Genomic DNA, 24680 nt, shown 5'->3' on the forward strand with positions numbered 1-24680 from the left:
AGGTAAAGGCAAAGGACCCCTGGACAGTTAAGTCCAGACAAAGGTGAATACGGGGTGCGGTGCTAATCTTGCTTTCAGGCCGAGGGAGCCAGTGTTTGTCCACAGACAGCTTTCCGGGTCATGTGGTCAGCATGACTAAACCGCTTCTGGCACAATGGAACACCGTGACGGAAACCAGAGCGCACAGAAATGCCATTTACCTTCGTACCACAGCGATAACTATTTATCTACTTGCTCTGGCATGCTTTCAAACTGCAAGTTGCTAGGAACTGGGGCAGAGCAATGGGAGCTCACTCCGTTGCAGGGATTCAAACCGCCAACCTTCAGATTGGCAAGGCCAAGAGGCTCAGTGGTTTAGACCACAGCGCCACCCATGTCCCTTATGGCAGAAAGGTACTACTCTCTGCCCATGTGAACAGCACATGAGTAAGTGTACCACGAAAACCTACCAAGGCAAGAAAGAAGAATCTCAGGAAAACTTCCCCTGTTGGTGAGAAACAGCCTGGGGTTGACAAGGGAAGCTACTCTAAACCATTTAGTGACTATTACCTCTGAGTAATCCAAAGAGCACAACAACCCACTCAGTTCCACTGCATGACATGGGAGTGGGTACAATCCCTATTATCTAAAACCTGTGGTCCTGCCTCAGAAATCTCAAAGTACTGTCTAGATCTCATTAATGCCCTTGAAGTGACATCTTATCTCTAGTCATATGTCTGATAGGTGCTGGACAGATAGTTCTGTTTCATCAGTTTCTGTTGAATAAATGAATTGTTATATGCGCTACTGGTTTTGCAGTGGCCAAATATGGGTCTGTCCACATGGCAGTTTACAGTGGATTCAATGCATTCCAAACATGCATGTTTTTCGCATAGTCCTCATTCAAGCGGTAAAGGTAAAGGTAAATTAAGTCCAGTTGCAAATGACTCTGGGGTTGCGGTGCTCATCTCGCTTTAAAGGCCGAGGGAGCCAGTGTTTGTCCGCAGACAGTTTTCTGGGTCATGTGGCCAGCATGACTAAGCCGCTTCTGGCAAAACCAGAGCAGCGCACGGAGACGCCTTTACCTTCCCACCAGAGCGGTACCTATTTATCTACTTGCACTGTGTGCTTTCGAACTGCTAAGTTGGCAGGAGTTGGGACCAAACAATGGGAGCTCACCCTGTCGCGGGGATTTGAACCGCCGACCTTTTGATCGGCAAGCCCTAGGCTCTGTGGTTTAACCCACAGCACAACCCGCATCCCATTCAAGTGGTAGCCTATACTTTTTCTCCATTTAATTTGGATTTTCACAGTCCATGGATAACATAGCAGGGGGGGGGAAAACAAAATTGCATGCTATCTGAGCACTGATGCACTGATGCACACTGTGTGAGTAGTCTGTTTTATTTTTGTTTTTTAAGTGTGCATGAGAATTTTTGCTGGGCATTGTCTATTGTCATACCCCATACTTCCATTTGCTCATCATCTGAGCACAAACTAACCGTTTTGTCTCCACGAGCCCAAAGGAAAAGATGTGGTGTGCCTATTGCCACCAGTTGTGGCCAAATGCATGTGCATAGTAACTTTTAAGCCAGCTGTTTTGTGCAGAACTGCTTTTGTGCAAAACAGCTGTATATATATATATATATATATATATATATATATATATATATATATAAACGGCATTTGCAGGTACAGGAGGTGGGAAGCAAATGGCAGAAGGAAAAAGAAAAACAATGTCTCAAGATTCCTCTCCCCCAAATTGCTCTCTCCGTCCTGCCCTGGGTTTGAAATGTACTGTTTATGTGCACCACGTTTACAATCTCCTGTGAGCTGCATGGTGGCCTCCTGTGTTCGTGGGAACAGTCAGGAGAGGCCCATGACTCTGCCTGCCCAGCCATTCTTTGCACTAGTGAGGCACTCCCTGATGGGCTGATATACAAATATATACAAAATATACAAATATATTTTTATTTTTTGAAACTGCTGTTTGCTCAAATCTGGTAAAGAAGTATTTAATTCATATATAAAAAGGGTTGTTTCCCCCACTGTGAATTATGATTGAAACTTACCTTTGGTGAAAGTATTTCATAGCACCATTCCTCAGACTAAACTTTTTTTAAAAAAGGGTTTGTGCACAGTGATAAACAGAGAATTGTGTGTATGCCCACAATTTCTGGAACTTCTGGAGGACAAGGAAGTAGTAACTGAGTATGTGTCTGCAGGGGGATGACAACAAAATTCAGCGCAAATGTTTCCCCATAAAAAACCACCCATTAATGTGGATGGGAAACAAGGACACATGGGAAAATCAAATCTGCACAACTCGCATGTGCATTAGCACCCTGGTGTGTCCACAGCCTTAATTCTAAAGTTGGAGTTGCACTGACTGTGGTTTCCAGTTGCTTGCCTTTCTTCTATATGCTCCCCCTTTTCTTTTTGTTAATTTTGCAACACTTTAGAATTCTAAACAAAAAGTGGGGGAAAGCTATGATCCTTGCTTCAGACAGTGAACATTTTCACCCACGGAGTCCTCCATGCTACTTTGAACGGATGACACAGCCTCATTATTTCAGCCTCCCACAGGCCCGGGGGGGGGGGGTCCCTAATAAATGCATTTGCATTAAAAGGCAGGGAATGATGCAAAAACAAGTTTTTACAAGAAAACAAAACAAACCTAAAGGACTTTCTGGGGGTGGAGGTGGGGGTGGGGTGGGGTGATGAAACTAAAAGGAAGTGGCTTATTGGGAAAGAACAACAATTGGACTGATTAGCTAGTTCACATTCTGTGGGTACATTTTTCAACCAATTAAGGCTGAAATAAGCAAATGGTGCTGTGCAAACAGAGATGTCCAGAATCCTCTGGAGATGGAATGAGACTCATATTTAAATCAAGAATCACACAAACCAAGCAAGAGGTTTATGAAGCTGTATATGAATATATTTTCATTTTAAACTAGGGCATATTCTGAGGAGCCAATGTGGCTCAGCTGGAAGGTGTGTGTGTAGAATTAAAGAAATGTGGCAGTGTATTAGAATTCATATAACCAGGACCAGTATGCAATGAATTCAGAAGTCAGTTAGTCTAGCTTGTTACAGCTGGGACATGTGTGCCCCAGAACTAGGTGATACTTGTAGCTTTGCTCAACAGGTAACAATGCAATGCGTATGGGACTGCAAACACAACACAGAAAGCAGACATTGGTTTAAGTGGGCTTACCTGCCTGACAGGAGGTTATTTGTATGCATGGAATTGAAAAATGTGAGAACTCTTTTATGTATGATGCTTACTGTAATTTGCACATCACTATTTGCCAATAGTTAACACAGGCACACACCTCACTAGCCTTGGCAAGAACAAAAGCCTACTTCTGAATGGCCCTGCTCCACTGATCATTTAAGCCACAGCCGTTTGCATCTTGTCCGAACCGCTATTGTTTTGTGCTTGGCACTCAAGTTCCAAATTGTCCTGATTGGTTCTTGGCCTTTTACCTGTTGCTCCCTAAAGACATTCAGTTGTCTTGAAGCAGGAAACCCAAAAGGCCTCTTGGCACTGGCTACTTAGCAACCCCTTTTTTAGATACAGTACCGGTAATCCCGCCCCTCCTCTAACCTCTGTCAGATCCCATCACCTATTATTTCAAGCATCCCTTCCCCCAGGAAGCCAGATCTAATTATTGCTGTGTTCAGGCATTCACCTGAACGTGTGAACATTCAAACTGTGGATGTAGTAGCTACTGGAATTTTATCCCTTCCTTTTCTCACATTTTCTTAGTTTCCTAAATATGACCCTTCTTCTGCTTTCCATTTGGACCTTCCCCCTTGGTGCATTTAGGCCTCCAGTTTAACTTGCCGGATTGTACTATAAGGAGCAGGGAGCAGTTCTAGCAATCATAGGACTCCCTGCCTCCACCTGTTTCTATCTCTGCCACATAAACAAGTGTAAATGATTGATCCAGGCAACATGGGTTTGGGTAGCCTCTGTTAATCGCTCTACATTTGAACTAAACATTTTACTCTTTTGTAAATATTGGGTTTGGCAATTGAAGCCCCAAAACCATTTTATGCGTTGATCATCATTTAATTCTGTAAACAAAGGAACATTTTTCAATTTTAAACTAATAATTGGGACTCCGTGATTTCTGCTAATTTCCCAAAATAATTAAAAGCAAGTAAAGGTGCAAAGCAACATTCCCCCATTGTGTGTAGTGAGAGCTCTGGATTACAGTTCCCAAATATTATGCTTCATGGTCACATGTATAACTCACACATTTCGGTAATGCATTTTGAGACAACTGCAGGCAGGGTAACAAACCTATCTAAAATACAGTGTTATGTATATAACAGCCCTACCATTGATCAACCACATAATCTGGACCACTGTGTGCAATAGTCAGACAACGGATGCACTGCAAATAGGTTCAGATGATCCTAATAAGAGTATTTGCTACTGGTCACATATTTACAGAGTAAGACCTTTCAAGAGCTGTGGAATACCCTCTCCATACAGGTTGACACCTAACACCTACTCAAATGTACTTTCAGCACCAGGCAAATGCCTCATTGTTGTTTTAGTAATTTTAAATTATGTTGTAGCTTTGAATGCTATCAGGTGAGCGGGGTTGCCATGAGGTCACAAGGACATTGGGTGACCCATACAAAGGCAAAGGCAAAGGGCTCTGAAGGCACTGTTGATCAGCTGGTTGGGGGCACTAGCAAATCTGTGCTTTTTCAAGCGCCGCTATGATTATTTTCTCTTGCAAAGGAACAGGGCTTTGCAGGCACCACCAATCAGCTGATAGAACTGGCCACAAAACCCTTTCAGCAGGGAGGTACATCATTACATACCTTACACCTAATGGCATATATGATGTCATATGTTGGGCAAGTTGGCGTGGCTTTGCCAAATGGCTTTGCAGAACAAATAGGCAGGCCTGGCTAGCCTAATTAGGCATGTGGGCTTGAGGCTCCCCACCACTGCTTCCAACCCTATTTTTGTTTTTGCAGTTTTTTTTCTTTGCTCTCTGTTTTCTTGCCACTGGCCTGCCCTACCCTTGCCCTGCTAAGTGGCAGTGGCACTGCTATTGGGAGGGCAGTGCCCCACCACACTGGGTGCTCCTGCTGACCTTAACTAATATTGTTTTAATGTTGCATTTTGTCTTATTTTTTTGTTTGTTTTTTTACACTTTATTTTTTTAGCTGCCCAAAGTCATTTTTGTTACGGAATGGCCTATAACGACTCGACAACCGAATTTTTCGACTTATGAATGGGGGTAATGGCTGCGTGCTTGCGAATGTCTTGACATCCGAAAAAAACCCGCGGTGGTTTTAGATAGGGATTTTTCGACTTATGAATTTTTAGATAGGGTTGCTTCGACTTATGAATTTTTCCGTTTCCAATGCATTCCTATGGGAAATCGCATTTCCAATGGCGTTTTTCGACTTACGAATTTTTCGACTTACGAAGGTGCCTTTGGAACGGATTAAATTCGTAAGTCGAGGCACCACTGCACCTAAAATAAACAATTACAAGTATAATCTGGCTGGGGGGAAAATGGAAATCTTTTAGAAGTTAAGGTGTGAGTAAAAGCCATGCCAGGGAAACTTTCCTGGGTGCCAAGTCTAAGAACAATGACAAAGTCTTGCACATTACATTAATTCATAGTGAACTATAATTCATGTTATAAACCGTTTGCTTTAAAGTAGTTGCAAAGCTCCTTCTCAGCTGCTGCTGCTGCTGGTGCAGTATGAACAAATAAGCCAGAATCTGGCCAATCATCCAAACCTGGGCTCATGACTTCTGCCCCGCCAAACAAACCAAGAATGGTAAGCACGCTGCTTCTTCCCATTAAACCACAGCTTCTGACTATAGTTTTATGTGAAATGGAAACTCAGCCACTATAATGATCCTAATTAAATCATGATAATCACTGTACAGATAAATCATTGTAGTTTGTTCTTTTCAGCTGAAGACTGCAAAATTATTTGTATAACCGCAAATCAATTAAACATTGCAATCTACTACTGGAGATCTTTGACCAAAGCATTTCATTACAGTTCCATCTATGCAGAGGTCAGTTCAATCCAAAACAGGCTTTCTACTTTCAGCTCAAGTTGGGCTGCAGACACTACTTGCTTTGGTTGCGGATGCAGAGAAGTAAAGGAGGAAGTTAGAAGTGTGTGTGCAGAAGCAGGGGAGATGCCTCAGACAGCTTAGGACCAATCTTTCCTTCCCAAATATGCTTCTTAGAATTCAGAAATAGATAACATCGGGAGCATGTGAGCTAGTGCCCAGCAACAGGAAGGAAGAATAGTTGCTATTTCTTATTTTAATTAATTGACAAAATTTATATACTGCTTAATTGTAGTGTAGTAAGTGGTTTATAAGAAATCGTAAAATTATCAATAAAAACGGTTAAAATCAATTAAAAACATTGAGGATAATTTAAACAACAGTAAAAGAAATTAAAACATGTCAGCGCCTATGGTTCTGGATGGCCTTGCCTAAACAAAAATGTTTCAAGCAGGTGCTTGAACAGCAGAGGCACCCGGCTGCTGTCAACAGGCAAGGAGTTCCATAGTTGTAGGTGCTGCCACACTAATAGATAATATTTGTACAACCGTGTAACAAGTATTACGTGGCACCTCTAACACTGTCGGTTCCACAGAGCCACATAAAAAGGGCTGGAAGAAATACTGCCTAGCTCTGACTCAGCAACACCTGGCTCTGAGAGGTCCCCACCAAGCTATTCCCTAAAAGCTTCCATGGGATAAAATTCTACAAGCTTCCTAAGCAGCCCATGTTCCATTGCTCAGCTGCTTTTAAAACTCCGCCAGTGTTTTACTTGGCGGAGCAAATTCCCCTTGCGTATTATCCAATCTTCCCAGAATCTTTTAAGCAACTCCCAGTCTCTTCCGACATACTTTTGAATAATGTGCCCCCTCTCTCCCTAACTTTCCTGTCACTAGGCTATAAATTTATCCGTTGCCTTCAGCCCTTCCTCATACAATTTTGCCTTCAAAAACTGTTGCCATCCTTATAGCCATAGCTTTTTTCCTCTGAATTGTTTCTAATTTCTGTGTCACAGAGATGCCGCAGGCTCAACAGCAGTTTGGCAGGCGTTATAGCATCAGCTGAATACCACTACTGTTTATTAACTCTTACTGAGAGTGTCTATATGACCAAAGACTACAGCAGCTAAAAGCAACTGATCATGTCCTTGTGAGCTCAGGAGAGTATTATCAAAATGACTTTACCGCCACTAGTGGTAAGGGAACAGCACCAATATACTAGTGGTTTTATCTAGCATCAACTTTTATAAAGGAGCTGTCACATAAAGGACTTTTGCTTAGTTTTTTATTGATATTTGGACCTCCTGTGCAGCCATGATTCACTTTTGTTGAGTACAAAAGTACTCAACTGCTCCTTTCCTCCCTGCTCCTTTCCTGGAACTTATATTTACTTAAATCCTCCTTATTTTAACCCAGTGCACCAACAAATGCAAAAGTGTTGAGGAGCTTTTTTCAAATGAGATTTTAAGTCCTGCATTGGGAGTTAATTGGACACTCCTGGCTACAATGTTAAACCAACTGACTCAGGAGCAATTCCCACGGAATTCAATAGGATGTGTACCGTACCTGTGTGTGGTTAGGATCATACTGTAAGAGAGTCGACCTGTTATGGACCCAAGAGATCATGTGCCCTGGAGATGTTGCTTCTTCAGCTAATTAAAAGGAGGTCCTAGCAAGATCCCAGGTGATAGATTCTAGGAAACTTATGTGCTCTTGTCCTACTTATTTGTCCTTTATGGCTTTATTGTTAGCTTAGAGCCATGTTGAATTTTTCTTTGATGCTCTGTCTTAGCATACTTTATCCTAATCATGGACTTTTGAACTAATGGAAAATATTACCTAAGCTTCTTAGCACTGCCGCTCAACAAACTCTTTTGCAATGTTTTGACTTTCTACATACTTTTATGGTGTGTGTTTTTAAATAAGAACTCTAATTTTATTTTTACTTTATTCCTCATCTATTAAGTGCAATTTTTAAATAGGTAATATTCATTTGGCTCACCTTATTCCAATGTTACTCATGTTAGCCTTATCATTACTGTGATTTGGTAAACATGCGCTCTCAAAAAGGGAATGGCCAGGCAAGGAAACACCCCTGAGCAATAAGTATAGTGCTTTCCCCTGCTTTGGAGTTAGTGATAAAATGATGGCAGCCACACCCATGTGAGTTGAGGAAGTAGCACAAAAATGTCATGAGATTAGCCTAGTTTTGGCTTCATTTAAAATATCACAGCTACGAATGCTAAAGTAAAAGAAAAAAAATTATTTGTCAATGGTCCCTTTTGTGAGGTCCCTGATCACACACACTGCCTCAGATAACTACAGTGGTGCCTCACAAGACGAATTTAATTCGTTCTGTGAGTCAATTCGTTTTGCGAAAAATTCGTCTAGCGAATCCCATAGGAATGCATTGAAATTTTTTCTTTTTCTTTTTTGCCCATAGGAACGCATTAATTGAATTTCAATGCATTCCTATGGGAAACCGTGATTCGCCAGACGAATTTTTCACAAAAGGAATTCGTCTTGCGAGGCAACCTCCGATCACAAAACTCATTCATCTAGCGAAAAATTCGTCTAGCAGGGCATTCGTCTAGCGAAGTACCACTGTATTTGGGTGGTATTCCACTCTATGTAGCTTTATGTAGTCTGTAAACCCACGAGGAAAACACACACAGCACCAGTGGCATTCAAAATAAATTAACTTACTGTTAATCATATGTGGTTGTATATATATGAGAGTTTGTGGTTGAGCTGGGAATCTTATGATCTACCAAGTTCTCTTGTGGCAGTGCCTGGCCCACAGCTATCCTTCTTCCAAATTCTCATCATGGACTTCCTTAGCAGAACTGAAAAATCCCACCAACTGAAGAGTATAATGCTCTCCCTGAAGCTTAAACACACCACAACTTCAATTCCCTATGTACAGTGAGGGGGAAAAGTATTTGATCTCTGACTTTTGTCTTCTGGGTTTCTGGGGTTTTTTCTGTTGTTATTCTGTCTCTCACAGCTACAATAAACCTACCATTAAAATTATGGACTGGTCATTTCTTCGTCAGAGGGCAAACGGGCAAATTTAGCAGGAGATCAAATATTCCCCCCCCCCTCACTGTACCATTCACATGAATGGCTAATTGTAAAAATTACTACAAGCACGGGCAAATATTGGCTCACGTTATGGCAAAGAGAAGCGCAACAATCCCCCTCCTGCAAGGAAGTAAGTGACATTGTCAAATTCCTAGATAAGGTGACAGTGAAGGCTTCAGCTTAACCATTGGCGCCTGGAATTTAGAAGCTGTCACCAACAGGGAAAGTATTTAAGACAGATTAAAAATCACACGCTTCAAGCCGCTCTGACAAAGCTGCCTTTACAGATCGCAGCAAGGAGGATCTGAAGGACCGATAGGCAGGGATTTCGTGGATAAAAAGACCAAACCCCTGTTTGTGAAGGGGAAGTGAAGAGTCACCTCTTTCTGGGAGGGTTTGTCAGCTTTGCAGTGATGTAAAGAAAACCTCGGTGCAGGAGAACGGAAGAAGAGAAAATCTCTCCTTAACGTTACAAGGCAGCTTTCTCCCGTAAAGAGGCAACGTTTGTGATGGGGGCTGTGCACTAGGTTGGGATGTGGGGAAATTGGGTTCAAATCCCTGCTCAACCATGAAACTCCTAAAGTGGCCAAGGGTCCATCATTTGCAAATTCCATTTGAACTTTTGGAGATGGGATGCATTAACCCACTTTGCATACCACATTCCCCAGTTGCTCAGCTTAAGCAGAAACCTGCACTCATTTGCTACAATATTAACATAGCTGTGGAATGGAATAAAATAGAAGGTCATCTAATCCAGTCCTTATGCTGAGACTGGACCTCTGTATTTAAAGGATCTGTTTCCATTACACTGTGCCAAGGACAAAGAGTACACGGGTCCAGGCTGTGTCATGGCAGAAGTGACCATGGGGCAAAACAAATGTTATAACATCAAATGTTCTTATTTTCAGAAAGGGTAACAATTGAACCATTATATCTATGTTTGTTAAATGAACAGGAGAACAGCTCTCCCCATACGAACTGACCCAGCCCCTGCAATTATCATCTGAGGCCCTTCTTCCTGTGCTGCCTCTGCGAGAGGTCCAGAAGGTGACAACACGAGAATGGGCCTTTTCTGCAGTGGCTCCCTGCTTGTTGTGGAATGCTCTCCCTGGTGCCTTTGTTACTTATCTTTATGTGGCAGGGGAAAATATTCCTTTTCTCCCAGGCCTTTGGCTGATTAAACAATCTGTGGCCTTTTAAAATGTGTGTGTGTGTTGGGTGGTGGTGGCGGCGGCATTGTTCTTGTTTGTTACTATGGTGTGTATTTTTGTGTTTTTCTATTGTAAACCATCCTATGATCCTTGGATGAAGGGTGCTATAGAAAATAATAATAATAATAATAATAATAATAATAATAATAATAATAATGGTTGTAGCTGGAGGTTCCACTGTATGTAATTAGAAAGCTGAGGAACCCAACAAAGCAATGGCTACTAGAATAATTCCAACATGGAAGAAGAGAGAGAAGGACTCCTTTCTATGTTAAGCTAGACCTTCTCTCCACCTCATATCAGATTAGGAATAGACAAATTTATTCACTTTGTTTTTCTCAGTTTGAATTTTTCCAATCTTATTATGCCACATTTTCACATCCATTTGTGATTTTTAAAAATGAAGTTCTCCTAAAAATTCACCAACATTTTAGTGTACATTTCTTGTAACATACCCATTTTTGTATCTACTTTTTCCTAATACACACATTTTTAAAGCATTTCCCCCTAATGTCATGCATTTTGCTACTTTCACTAATACATGCATACTTTCTGCACACTTTCCCCTAATATACATATTTTTGGTGGCAGAATTGCATCGAAAAATCCAGAGAAGTATGAATTCTGAATGACAGCTGTGTTTCAGGTTGCAAAAGTGTTTCGAGAAGGGTGAATTGGGTGGCTTCACATTGAAATGCGAACCGATCCAAATAAGAAGATTAGAGTTTGGATGTGAAACTGGGCAGTTTTGGTGGTGTCTAAGGGAAGAAGGAGATTGCTGATCCTTCAGTTGGTGACAGTACGAGCTGACTGTCTCAAACACACTGCTGCCTTCGGCGGGTGTGTGTGTATCAATTGCCTGTCTCAACACAGGGCACAAAACTAATGGACCAACAAACAAGTGCAAGAACATGCAGAGAGAAAAAGAGCAAGATAACTTACAGGAAAGACTTCATATCCAAGCCTCGATTCCGAATCTGCCCCACCATATGGTCCCAGCTCCCAGGATTGGAGCGGCTACGACCACCACCTGTCCTGGGCTTGGAGCCAGCAGAGGTCCCTTGCCGTGACTGCGCACTCCGACAGCCCCGGGGATTGCCACTGGTGGAGGTGGTGTGGGACTGCAGATGGCCCAGACTCTGGCTGGTGGTGGGCTGGCTGTGGTTGGGTTTCTGGTGCTGGCTGAGTGGCTGTTGGAGACTCTGCTGGCGCATGAGGGTGCGCGGGCGCTGGCATTTCGGGTCTCCTGCTGAGGTGGGGATATACTCAAGGGTAGTGGCTGTGGACATGGTGGAATCCTCAAAACTTAGGGAGGTGAAGGGCGAGGGGAAGGAGAAAAAGGAGAAGAAGGTAAAGGGGCAAAATTGGAGGAAGGAAAAGCAGATAGTTAGAGAGAAGATGCCCCAGCACAGCACTCTCTCTGCCAGGCACCTTCGGAAGCAGCAAGCTGTCATTTGGGGTTGCAGCTGCACCTCAGCTTCTCCAGCAGCATGGAGCCCCCGCCCTGTAGCCATTTTGCGGCCTTCCTTGCTCGTCAGTCCTTGAGCTCAGTGTGAGATCCTTTGCAAAGCGACTTCTCCTTTCCGTGCTCCTTCGCTTGTAAGGAGGCTCAGAACACCAACTCTCGTTTCCGAACTAATTAGGCTGCTTTGTGAAGGCAAATCCCCTGGTGCCTGTGCTGCTGCTGCCTGTGACATGCGGCGCACCCAACAACCACTTTCCCCATTGGCTGTGTCTGAATCGGTACACCTCACCCAAGTGGCAGTGGGAATAGGAACTCTCACATGTCCTAGGAATGGTGTCACAGACACTGATGGCCAAGCTGGTGGCATGCTCCAGGGCTCAAGTTTTATTTTTTTAAATGAGGCTGTAGCAGTTCCCTCCTCTCATCTTGAATACAGGTAGCATTGTCTTCCAGAGCACATAGTTACACTTAATAGGGTTGCCAACTTTTTGCAGACAGGGTTCCATGCCTTTAACAGCTGCAAGGTAGTCAGAAATGAAACTGCTCTAGCTCTTCCTGCTATTGTGTGCCAAAGTTGGAATTGGGATTTGCACTTTTGCCTATTACGTAGCAGTGAAAGGCACAGAAGCCTGTCCACTGAAAGGTGACAAACTGGGGGAGTTGTAATGATTACAACAGCCGTGTCGGGCTTGGATTTGTTAGGCCAGGCATAGACAACATCTCAGTATTTATGTTCCTGAAAGTTGCCATATTGTCTTCTCTCACATGAAACCTTCCAGTGAAATTTGGGGAGCTGTTTGATAAGGGAACAAAACTTGAAGGTTGCAGGCCTCTGTTTTCAAGCATGTGTCACTGTCAGACAGCTGCAACACTCTGTGTGTGTGTGTGTGTGTGTGTGTGTGTGTGTGTGTGATTCCAGAAGATGAGGTGAGTCGGAGATGGGTGCTGAAACTTTCCTCCATACACTGTTTTGAGTGATCAGATGCAAAAGAGCAAAAGGCTTCTGCACTTTTGTGCAGAAGAGGGAATTTCAACAGCTTGTCATAAAAGCTACACCTGCTGAAATTCTCTTTTCTGCACAACTATGAAAAGAGCAGGAGTTCTGCCGTCTTTGGCATCTGTCCATTCCACCACTGCTCCTCCATCTTCCAAGGCCACTTTCCTCCTATTTGGGCTTCATTCTGGTATCATACCACAGCTAGGAAAAAGGAAGCTGGGGAATGGGTTGCATGGTAGAAGGTGGGGATGTGGAGGGGGTGACAAGGCAAAGCTCCCACACCTCCACTTGAAATTGCCATCACTTACTTTTTGGCTGTTCGGTATGACCTGTGTTTGAAGATGCATGCCTTGTTCTGCCCTCAAAATCAGGACTGAAGTACATCACAGTGTCCTCTGCCCTCAGGAGGGTGTCCTCTGCCCTCCTGAGAGTGATGCAAGATGCATAGTTTGGTATAGCTATGCCTTACTGCAGAGGTAGCTACTTTGGTACCCTCATGATGCCGTTGGGCTAACGTCTCCCATCAGCTCCAGCCAGCTTGGCCAATGCGAAGAGATGATGGGAGTTGTAGTCCAACAGCACCGGGGGGCACCATATTGGTATCCCTGATGTACACTTACTGGCCACGTCCCTACAGATGTGTGAGAGAGCCTTGTAGGAATGGTCTGTAGCCTGTGGACAGTGAAGCACAGGACAGAACATATGGCTTGAAAGACAACACAAGAAGTGCAGATTGCTGTCAAAAATACATGACAGAGCCCCACAGCTAACCACACAGAACAAGTGGTTGAGCACACATTCAGAAACACAATGCAGATATTAGCTAACCATTCAGCCAAAGACTTAGGAAGAACAGATATGGCTGATCACACTGTTAGATGAAAGGACAGGAGGGAAGGCATGCAGGTACTCACAAAAAAGGCCTCATGGTCAGGGCTGTTCATTTTCTGCTGGTCTGCACTTGCAGAATTCCAGGTGGAATTTGATACGAGCAAAAGGATTTAGATTCCTGGAAATATATTAGGAACATGGGAAGCTGCCTTATACTGAGTCCTCCCATTGTTTCATCTATTGTTTAGGGTTTCAGATGGGAGCTTTCTCCAAACCTATCTAGAGATGCTGGGGATTGAACCTGAGATATTCTGCACATAAAACATGTGCTTTACCATTGACTTATGGACCTTTTCCTTCATTTATTTAGAAATGCTTTATAAGCCTTTATGTTTGTGGAATTATAACTAAAAGCTCACTGGCATTACTGGGGGGCCGAGTGGTATGGCATGCATAGCTAGCTATCCCTCCCTTGTGACCTTTAATCCTGTACCCATCAAACACAACTGCTTCTCAGTTACATGCCACCACATCTGCTTTTGCCCTTGCCCCAAGTTCTAAATTTTAGCAGAGAGCCAAGTTCAAGTACAGAGTGCAGATTTGCACCCACCGTACCGAATTGCATAACTTGTTTTGAGTGCTTGATTTGCCTTTCCATACTAGAGAATTGGCTTTCCTTCCTTTTCAGATTTTAAAACACCATTTTTGAACAGCCCTGCCTGCAGTTAAAGCCAAAGCCAGATTTAGGAGTGGGGAAACAAGTGCACAGGAAAGGGATGTGTACAATAAACGACAAAGCATGTAATATAACAGGATGGCTGAGAAAGCAGGCTGTTGAAGGTTAAGCTCTGAAGGATCCATTTGGGTGTGCCCCCGAAGGACATGGCTGGCCTCATGTCTGAGTATCTCACAGAGACGGCCAATCCCTGAGGCAGGTATGTCAACATGTGACAGGAGAGATGTGCACAGGTGGCCGATCACCCACCAGTCTTGCTGTTTCCCAGCTCTGCTTCTCCCCAAGCCCTCCTGCTTTCTCAGGGTGGAGCATCTGACAGCAGTCCCTCTAGAGCAGCCAGGTGGGTCTGACTGTGCCAAAATATTTCACAGGCCACTTTGTGTAAAAATTAAAGCCAACCTAGTTCTTAGGTTTAACCAAGGAGGCACAGAAACCAGGACCTCATGGCAGAAGGGTTCGAGCATTCCTTACTTGCTGCTGGCCTGACCTGGCCTGGCTTGAAAGCCACCTCCACCCAAAAACAGCAAAAAAAATGCTGATGCCAGGGATGTAACGGCAAAGTGGTGGAATCTTTTTGTGTTGTGAAGAGAAGAGAAGAGAGAAGAAGAGAAGAGGAGAGGAGTGAGAAGAGCAAGAGCAAGAGAGAACGAGAAAAGAAAGGAAAGAAAGGACTTGTGAAAACCTATATAAGCAAAGAGCCCAACACCACCCTTTTCTTGCCTTGGAAAATTATTCAGGTAGCTCTGCATGCATCTGCTACCAATGCGCTTGTTTGGATCATGTACTGAACCCCTAAGCCCAACCCCCCTGCTGCCAGGCATGAGGCAGAAATGGACCTTTCCAGCCACTGCCTTCTTCACATGCAGTGACCTCATTTCAGTTTTCTATCAAATCCTAAATTAGTCCAATTTTCAACCTCTCAGTCACAGGAAACTAAAATTGGCTGTCCTAGGCCTGGAGCCAGCAGACTATATAAATTTCTATCAGGGGTAATTGCGGTGTGGGAAGCAGTCCCAGTGCTGTAGGGACTGTACCATTTACACCTGGCCCCCTGGCATACCTGTGGGTACCTTATCCCACTTCCAGTTCCTATCACAAGGCTATTGTGCAAGCAGACAGGTAGGCTATCTCAGACAGACAGACAAAGCAAAGTAGCACTCCATCACAAAAACACACATGCCAGATACAGGGACAATCCAGACACAAAAATCTTCATTATGAGGGATGTATATGACAGATTAGTTTACTCCACAATGAAAACTTCATTTAGTCAGAAAATGCTTCAACGTCTAGGACTAATCTAGATTTGAATTAATGTTAAGACTTTTGGTCTGCAGCTGAGAACATGAATTCAATAGGATAGCTCCTTAGGTGTCAGGAAAGAGGCACCTGACAGGACAAATGAACTACCAGTCATTTCCTGAGTTCACATTGGTTTTGAGAAGCCACATAGGAATGCTCATTCAGTAGTGTCAAGAGGAAGAGCTGATTGGAAACCTAATGGAAGATAAGCCCACTAATAAAGATAGTTATGGGATCTTTCTGCTCAAGACACAGGGAGCATCTGTGAGAGATAAAAAGGTCTGGAATGAATCACACTCTGGTCTCACACTTCTGGACAGCTCACACTAGGATCGCCTTGTAGCTCACAGTAAATTTACTCAGAAGCATCAAATAGCACAGGTACTGCTACAGTTTGTATGGTCAGCCCTTTGGCCTGACCTAGCATGAAGCCCTTATCTACTGGCATAGCTGCCAAGTCTCCCGTATTCCCCGGGAAACCCCCGTTTTTCTAGCTGTCCCCAGCCGGAAAAAACAGATTTTTTTGTTTTTCCCCGGTTTATTCTGGCGCAGCGGCCATTTTGGAACTGGGCGGAGCATGCTCAGAAGCGACTTTTGATGCTGCTCTGCCCAGTTCAAAAATGGCTGCAGCGCGACTTCTGGTGCAGCGGCCATTTTGGAACTGGGCAAAGCAGCATCAAAAGTCACTTCTGAGCATGCTCCGCCCAGTTCCAAAATGGCGGCAGCGCTACTTCCGGTCCGGTCCCTTATTTTTCAAGAAGGAACTTGGCAGGTATGTCTACTGGTGGCCAGTCCACTGAAAGCTACTAATAGAGTCATAGCTCTCTTCTCCTGAGCCTTTAACCTCTAATTGGTTAGTATTATAAATTAGCCAACCAAGGATCACACAGTGATAACACTTACTAAAAGTGAAATCCTTTTTCATATGGCAAATTTCTGTTTATTTTATTGATTTGCATTTTATTGATTTGCAACATAACTTTTTTCACTGATCCCAGGGCACAGCAGACTGCTCCATCAGGTGTCACAACCATCACCTATGCTTTCCTCTGCTCTGCCTGAGTCTAACACCAAGATGGTAGCTGGGTTTGGTTTCTCCCCCCCTCCCCCCTGCCCCTGCCCCCAGCCCATGCCTAGCTACAAGGACTTCTGCGTCACAAGGCCAGGCCAGGCCTGTAATGTACTCTCACTCACTTGGATAGGCTGAGCTTCCCTGCTGCTAGGTGGCTCTGCACCGTTTGCCATCGACCTCTCCCCGCCTTCCCAATGCTGGGCTCGCTGTGGGCAGACACGCTGCTCTTCATGCCGTCCTCTCGGAGCTGCTGCCTCTCCCCATGGCGTCCTTCCCGCCCCGCAGCCAATCCTGAGGTGGCTGAAGCAGCCAGCTTTGCACCTGACAACAAGGAGCCACTGGGGCATGTCAGGAGAGGAAGGCGGCCAGTGGTAGTGAGAAGGAGGTCACGCAAAGAGGAGGGGGGAAAAGAGAAAGAGAGACAGAGAGAAAGAGAGAGAAAGAGAGAGACAGAGACAGACAGACAAGGGACAGACAGACAGAGAGAAAGAGAGACATCAGCACTGCAAAAGAAAGGGCCAAGGAGAGCCTTTGTCCCAGGCAAAGACAGCAGGCAGCCCTGGCTTGGTTGTGAGGTTATGATTGCAGCCAAAAGTTACTTTATTCCATAGACAAAGAAGGGTTGAACAATGGATAAGGCCATTGGGAGAGGCACTGTGCAGGCGAAGGGAGAGAAAAGCCATGTTAGTGAGAGAGCTTACCACTGCCATCACCATCACCACACAGTGCAGATGCAGAGAACACGTTGAGAGGGTGACCAAAACGGGCAACCCCGTCCTGTGCTGCAGAGAAGGTGGAGGGGTGTGGGGGGGGGGAAGGAGAGCCAAAGGAACTGGGGGCGGGGGGCAGGGAGGGAAAGGTGCCGGCCTCTCTTAGTGAGCTGCTTAAGGCAGTGGTTCTCAACCCATTGGGAGCACCATACAAGCCTAGCAAGCCGAACGTCTGAGCCAAGGCCCCTCCAGAACAACAGGATTGCTCTAAGTTTGTGATTGGGCTCTAAGGCATTGGGCACATTGGCCAGTGTTGGCCATTGTTTCCATTTGGGTTGGTTTATGTCACTATTGTGTGTATTGGGTTTAAAGCCGAGTACAGAAGCCAAGCACTTGGTTGGAAGGCCTACCCCGAGAGTTAATAGTCAGGAGCTTGACCGGATGCCAACGAATCCAGAAGAATGCTATTTCTCTGCACTGGGACCAGAGAAAACGGGGAATCCCGGGCATCAACCACACAAGTCTGTCATGCCAAGTACCAGTGCAAATGCCAGTAGTTGGGAACCACTGAATTAATGGATGGGAAGGGGGAGGGAGGGAGGGAGGGAAGGCAGGAGGGGTTGCTCGTCTCCATGGCCATTTGTCCATGGGGAGGGGGGTGGAGTGTGAGGGAAGAGGTAGAAGGGAGAAGAAGGGGAAGGGGAAGGGGGAAGCAGGAAGGGGAGGTTGGAAGAAGGGTGTGCATATACTCACTATATATGATCAAATCAGTTAAAGAGAGACTCACTTGAGGGAAAGTCGTGGATCACCATAAGGGGCGTAAGGTGATATGTTTAGTATAAACTCCTTGGGAGGGTAGGAGCTCCATTTCTGCTGCACTGTGTTGTCATTGTTATTCCAAAAGTCTCTGTCTAGATCACTACATCAGCCGGTGATGAGGGGAGAAAAATAAAAATAAAAAAGGGAAATACAAGAGAGAGAATCTAAATTCCTGTGAGGGGAGGAAGGAGAAGAAAAAAAACAAACCCCAAATGAGAGACAGCGAGGTCAGAGTGGTGATTTCTCCTCCTGTGGAAGGTAAGCTCTGTGCCTCACACCCACATGTGTACACACACACACACACACACACACACACACGGAGGGACAGGTGGGAACAGGAGGTAAAGCTGGAGAAAGACAGGAGTAGGCACCTCCAGAATCTGGTGGAAAGAGAGAAAGAGAAAGAGAGAGAGAGAGAGAGATGGCGTGCAGTTAAAGAAGTTTCCCTCAGACGGCCTTGCACCTTGCCTTCTCAAGCCCTCCACTTTGCCTCCTGGGAAGGACAAAGTAGTGCCATTTTGCATGCACTACTCATTTTTCAGTCTTCATCTAATATGGAGCCTTCTAGAGAAGGATTACAATAGCACCTAGCACAATGGCAGCATCTTTTTTTTAATAGGAAAAAAAATAAAAAATAGTAGTAATTTCTTTCCCAACCCCAAAATATTGGCAGGACCTACTGCTGCTTCTGCAGGGGGGAGAATAGAATCTCTTCCAAGTGGTTCTCTGTGCAGAATGTGTGCATCAGATTAGAGATAAATGTAACAGAGAAGCAGCAAAGAATCTTGGGTGACAGGTTAGGGAGAGCAACTCACCAAGATGGTTCCTGTGAGAGTGTTATAATTCTATCAAGTGTACAGCAATGTGGTGCACATGAGCGATATAAAAACCATGGGATTTTGTTCACGTGTACTGAAGTGAAATTCAAGAAAATCACCGGGAGGCTTTGGCCTCTGAACCCTTTCCCCATGCCTGCCAGGATGTGCGCCTGGAGCATGGGAAGTAGTAATAAAGATGACTCTGGATGTTTGTCATCAAGAAGAAGGCCTCATGCAGCCTGAGGGATGTGGCATGTCCTCAGTCCTCACATGGATCTTCTGCTCAGTTGTGCAGAAGGAGCCAGGGAGGGCGATCTGTCTTGAATTAGAGGCTGTGCACTGGCAATATTCTCTAAATAGGCCATGACTCCCACTCTATGATCTGATAGAACCTGACTAAACCATCTTCTCCTGATTTTAGAGATCATCAAATGACTACCTAGCATTTGTCTCACAGGACTGAGATCTGACAACAATGGTCTTTGAAGTCAAGTGGCTCTTTGGTAAATTTATTGGAGACATCAAAGGTTCCTTCCAGGGTACACTTCTGTGTGCAGTCCATTCGCTGCTCATTAACTGTCCTCCTTCCGGGCTTGAGGATGAAAAGCCTTTCCACTGGGCTCTTGAGACACATAAGAGGAGAAAATGAAAAACCTGGGATAAAGGGTAACTGCATTTCCTCCAGATGACCTGTTTATTCAGCATTTGTCTTGGGCGTCGAGTTCACAGAAAGCGTTCCCCCACACTTTCCAGTGCATTTTTTCTTATTTTCTTGTGCAGAACTTCGCCATCAACTATACTCGCACAACCTGAATTTACCAGGACGTGATTGAATCCCACCTCAAAATAGCAGCAATCTGCAAGCGCCTGAACTCAAGGCTCATTCACAGGGAATGGAAACACAAAGAAAAGTGTTACAAGGAAGTGGGGAAAGTGGAGAGGCAAGCCTCTCTCCACTGTGAATCTTTCTGCCTGCCTCCTTCCTCATATGACACTTGCCTTGTTGAGCTTGGGATCAGGGGTGTCATAGAGCCCTCCTGTAATGCTGCAGTGGGACTGTGTAAAGGAAACACTTCTGCTGCTGTGCAATGTGAGAGAAGAGTCCCAGGCTTTCCATATTGCTATGTTTAGTGGCGGTTACTGCTGTTGCATCATGGTGATCTTGACCCACTCATAGGCATAGCCATCCAGTGAGAGCAGAATGGACACAGCCTGCCAGGTCCCAAAGACACCAGGGAGACAACAGTGAATATCAGACATTTATGATAAAAGAACACGATCCCAGATCTCTGTATTCATCACATCTGGTTGTGCTAAGGATTTAGATAATGGAAAGCAGTGCTACTCAGAGACTCAAGCTACAGATGGGCCTGTGCATCCAAGGATGCAATATCTACCTATATGCAAGTATGTGCACACATACACACTCACTCATGCAAAATATGAGATGTAAGCACATATCTACAAACAGCGCACATAGGCACGCACGCACACACACACATATATATGAAAAATCACACATAAATGCTTGCACAACACAAATGCACACATACTGAAATGTCACCAATCTTTCTATTTGGGGGTCAAACTAGATGTCACTTTAAGGGCATAGCATTGCAAGCAGTCATGAACATGTTTTTTCTTTATTTATTGGGTCCCCCCCCCAATGACTATGGTATGCAGGAAGGTGAGATATCCCTTCCCTCTACAACCACAGTCCAAGATGAAAATGCACCCTGTATGCAGCTATAAGGATTAGAACAAAAGCTCCCACTGGCAATGACAGGAATATTATTTCTAAGCTTGCAGGGAGAGAAGTGTTGCCCTTGGGATTGTGTCTGGAGAAGGAAATAATAAACTTCACCTCTGTGCATGCTGTGGTCCTGATGACAATTGCCCTCCTCCCACACTTGTTAAATAAAGGGAAAACACATACATGCAGCTTAATGCTACATATTTAGTTTGTGTGCAGTTTGGCCCTCCGTATCATCACCCCAGTGGGTTTCCTGGCACCAAACAGGAGGAGATACAGGTCAGAAAGTGCCAGATGTTCACACTTTTGAAGGAACACTCCTTTTACCAGATCCACACAGTTCCATGGGATGTAATCAAGTTCCCTTCTTTCACAACATCTTAGCTTCACCACTGAACGCCTTGGAATAAATGCCAGATCTCTTCAGTGTCCTGTACTGCAGAAATTTTGACTTGGCAGCCGTATAGGCAGATGGCAGCAAGGAACTGAGGGTTAGCTTGTATGATCATACTGGAAGGCAAAACACCAGCCATGTTGCAAAACTGATACTTAATCATGCTCTCGGGAAATGTGAGTTTTTAATCATTCCTGAAGATGAGACAAAATATCAGTTTCACCACATGGGAGTGCATCTACAAGGAATTGTAATCATGGGAGAAATTTCACCCCAACATGATGCATCCCTATCACATAAACTCAACTCATCGTACGTAACTGTTGCAATGTGAAAGAAAGGGAAGGACTAAATGGAAGAAAGGGAAGAAATAAATGGAGACCCATCTTCAATTGAGCTATGAGTACAGCTGCATTGATGAGTCAAAGGAATAGCCTAGGCACCTTAAAGGTTTTGTTCCACCACATTGCTCAGCACAGCAGCTTCATGTGCTACTGCAATATTCAATTACCATGATATGCTCACCTCTTCCTTGCTTCTAAGGGAAAGCACTGAGCACTGGGAAACTAGGTGAAAATCCTAAACACACTGACTAGGGAGTAAATCCCATTGGGAAAAAATGGAGCTTACTTCCAAGTAAGTATGCATAGGAATGCACTGTCAGGCTTTAATCCTGTGTCATTTACTTAGGAGAAAGACCCACTGAAATCAGTGGCCTTGAATCCAAGTTAACATGTTCAAAGATAGGGTTATAAATCTTTTCTACACAGAACACCCTTTGTTGTATGTTATAGCCCTGAACCCATCACACCCTTCAGGGACAAAAAGAAGGAAGCATCTACTTTGAAGAAGTCCAGCTCAAGGAGCTTAGCAGAATCATCTCCTGCCAACAAACCAGAAACATTGTAAACATTTTGGGGGAACAAGTACAATTTTAACAAGGGTTAGGGTACAAATGTAGATGAAGTATATATAGAAAATGTTATGTGACACACATTACTTTAAAAAAGAGAGAGTAAGTGTTCTAGGTCTCTCTCCTCTGTTAGCCTTCAAACCAAATGACAGCAGGTCCTCAACAATATTTATTGTAAAGGTCCCAAGAAAATGCAATGAAAGAAACAGCAGGGGTTCCTATGGAGCAAAGTTGGGAAAACCTATTCTTTGTGTTAGACAATGAGGAGAAAGAGACCCAGAAGTGTTTATAGAGAAGGGCGGGCCCTATCATGTTATCGGAAAGCTGATAAAGGGTAAAGCTTAAGAGAACCCTTCCACAACAGGCTAAGGAAGAGCAGCATATAATTGGTGGGAATGTGGAATTTGGCTTAGTCCCCAGCTTCCTGCTAGAGAATCTTTTCATACAACGGGGGGGGGGGGGATCAGAGGGGCTTAAATCACAGTGACATAGACAAATATGTTGTTTACAGTTTGTCCCACTGCTGAGTCTTCTATGCCACTTTACTACTACACAACTCATTGCCAAGTCATTTCTTTGTGTGAACACACACAGCCACAAAGGAACCTGGAATAAGTCCATAGACCACAATGACTTGGAGTTGTTTCAGAGGAAAGGATTTATATATTTATTTATTTAGGCTAAAGGAAGACTATGCAGCCAGCCGTACATTTTGCCTGGAACCAATTGCCACAATCTGAAAATGTGGGGGCATGGTCTTAAGGCTCAGGAATATACATACGTAGAGAATATCCATAACCACTTTGAAGTTGTTGTTGTTGTTGTTGCAATCAAGCAATAAAATAAAATAAAATTTATGAGATAAATAATACATAAAATAATTTTCTTCTCACCCCCTGAAAAGGGGTCAGGAGTATTTTACTAACTTTTACACTACAGACATGCCTGAGACTAAGCCCTGGAGAAAGAAAATAATCAATGGTTTGCTTTTCCATTCAGGAGATTTATCGCGTGCCCAGAAACAGAAGAAAGGCTGAACTCTTATTTGAACTGGTATATATCAAGTGTGGATAGTTATATATAAGGCAGAACTGCAGTTTGGTACTGATCTCTTGGGCAGTCTGAATCTGTTGACGTCACATGTGTAGGGAAGGAGAGAGTCTGAAATGTGTTGAAATACAGGCTGTGCCCAGGGGAAATGTCAAAGAAGCAGATAAAATAGTAAATGCAAAGGGGGTGGGGTGGGAAAGGGAAGGCTTGCAGAAATGCAATAGGGATAGAATTACTTTTTGAGGGATAGCACTTGGAGGTTTGAGCCTTGGGATGTGGTGGAGGTGTGACTACAGGTGTCAGATTACTATGGCGAGAGGGTAAGAGCAATATAAAGAGAACAGCCTTATTTTCGTAGGGCAAAGTTTCAGGGTAGTAAAAGAAGTGGTGCTACTCTGATGAATGTTGGAACAAGAAATATTTACAGGTGTGCCAAGAGCATTTTGGACTACTCTCTGGTTGGAAAACATAAAGGTGTATGCACAAGAGTGGGGTATTTACTAAAAATGCAGGAATAATACACAAACTGAAGCAATATCAGGAGCTGCATATGTACAACACACATACAGTGGTGCAGTAGCAACTGGTGCGGTGGTATTGCGAAGCTGCCCTCCCAACACTGGCGCCACTGCAACTCATCAGGAGAGGTCTGGGGAGAGACAGAGGGGAGGAGAGATTGGGGCTGTGTGGACACACTGGGGGAGACAATGTGGTGCTTCCGCTGGTGGTCCATACAGCCCTGACCTCACCATCACTCAGTCCTGACCAGGTAGATACCAGTGTTGGGAGGGTAGCCATGCCCCACTACACTGGCTGCTACTGCAGTGGTGTGGTATATACCTGTATATGCTTAGGACTAGAGCAATATGGCAGTGGAGGAGACACGTGAGGTGTGCTTAGGATTACTGTGGTGAGGGCAAATGGTGGTGGCCCAGCTTTTCAGCTACAGGGTTGCCTGAAGGCAAAACAGCCAACACATCCCCAGTGAATATCTCCATTGTGCAGTGATTGTGATCCAAACACCTCCAATCCATTCACTCCTATAATTCCTCCTGGGACTTACTTAATGGCTTTCTTTTCACTGCGACCTCGGCTGGAATCTGGAGTTCCCACCGTCTCCAAGGAGTTTTTATAGCGTTTGCCCTGAAATGAAAAGAAAAAGAGAAGGTGAGGATAAGTGTTTATCTGGTAGGAGGAATGGCTTTGCTTCTGAAAGGAGAACAGGAAGAGATCTAGGTAGGTCCCTTCCCCTTTTCACACTTGCAGTGGCACTGTATGTGATTAGTGTTCGGAAACACAGAAGGCCAGCTTTCTCCAGTAGACCCTTTGAAAGTAGAAAATTCGCATAAGTGGACTGTAATTTGGGGGTGACCTCCATAGAAGTTTTTGGTAAGAGAAAATGCTCTGCTGCCCCCTGCACAGAGAAACTAGTCAGTGAACTAATATCTCTGCTACAGCTAAGGCCGAAAACAGA

General features: G+C 44.4%; 1 protein-coding gene across 2 annotated transcripts in view; it reads right to left on the reverse strand.

Annotated features, from left to right (window-relative positions):
* SYT7 (synaptotagmin 7) overlaps positions 1 to 24680 on the reverse strand; it is a 217177-nt gene that overhangs the window by 44164 nt on the left and 148333 nt on the right. Inside the window, exons 3-6 of one of the 2 annotated variants that reach the window (XM_035123676.3) lie at positions 24270 to 24349; positions 18247 to 18378; positions 16872 to 17087; positions 11289 to 11651 (exon numbers count right to left, since the gene is read on the reverse strand). In XM_035123676.3, the coding sequence (XP_034979567.1) occupies positions 11289 to 11651; positions 16872 to 17087; positions 18247 to 18378; positions 24270 to 24349 (791 nt within the window). The remainder of the gene's footprint in view (positions 1 to 11288; positions 11652 to 16871; positions 17088 to 18246; positions 18379 to 24269; positions 24350 to 24680) is intronic. The other variant, XM_035123666.3, reaches the window with a different exon arrangement.

Source organism: Zootoca vivipara, chromosome 1, assembly GCF_965207765.1.
Source record: "Zootoca vivipara chromosome 1, rZooViv2.hap1.1, whole genome shotgun sequence".
In the NCBI taxonomy this organism is placed as follows: domain Eukaryota; kingdom Metazoa; phylum Chordata; class Lepidosauria; order Squamata; family Lacertidae; genus Zootoca; species Zootoca vivipara.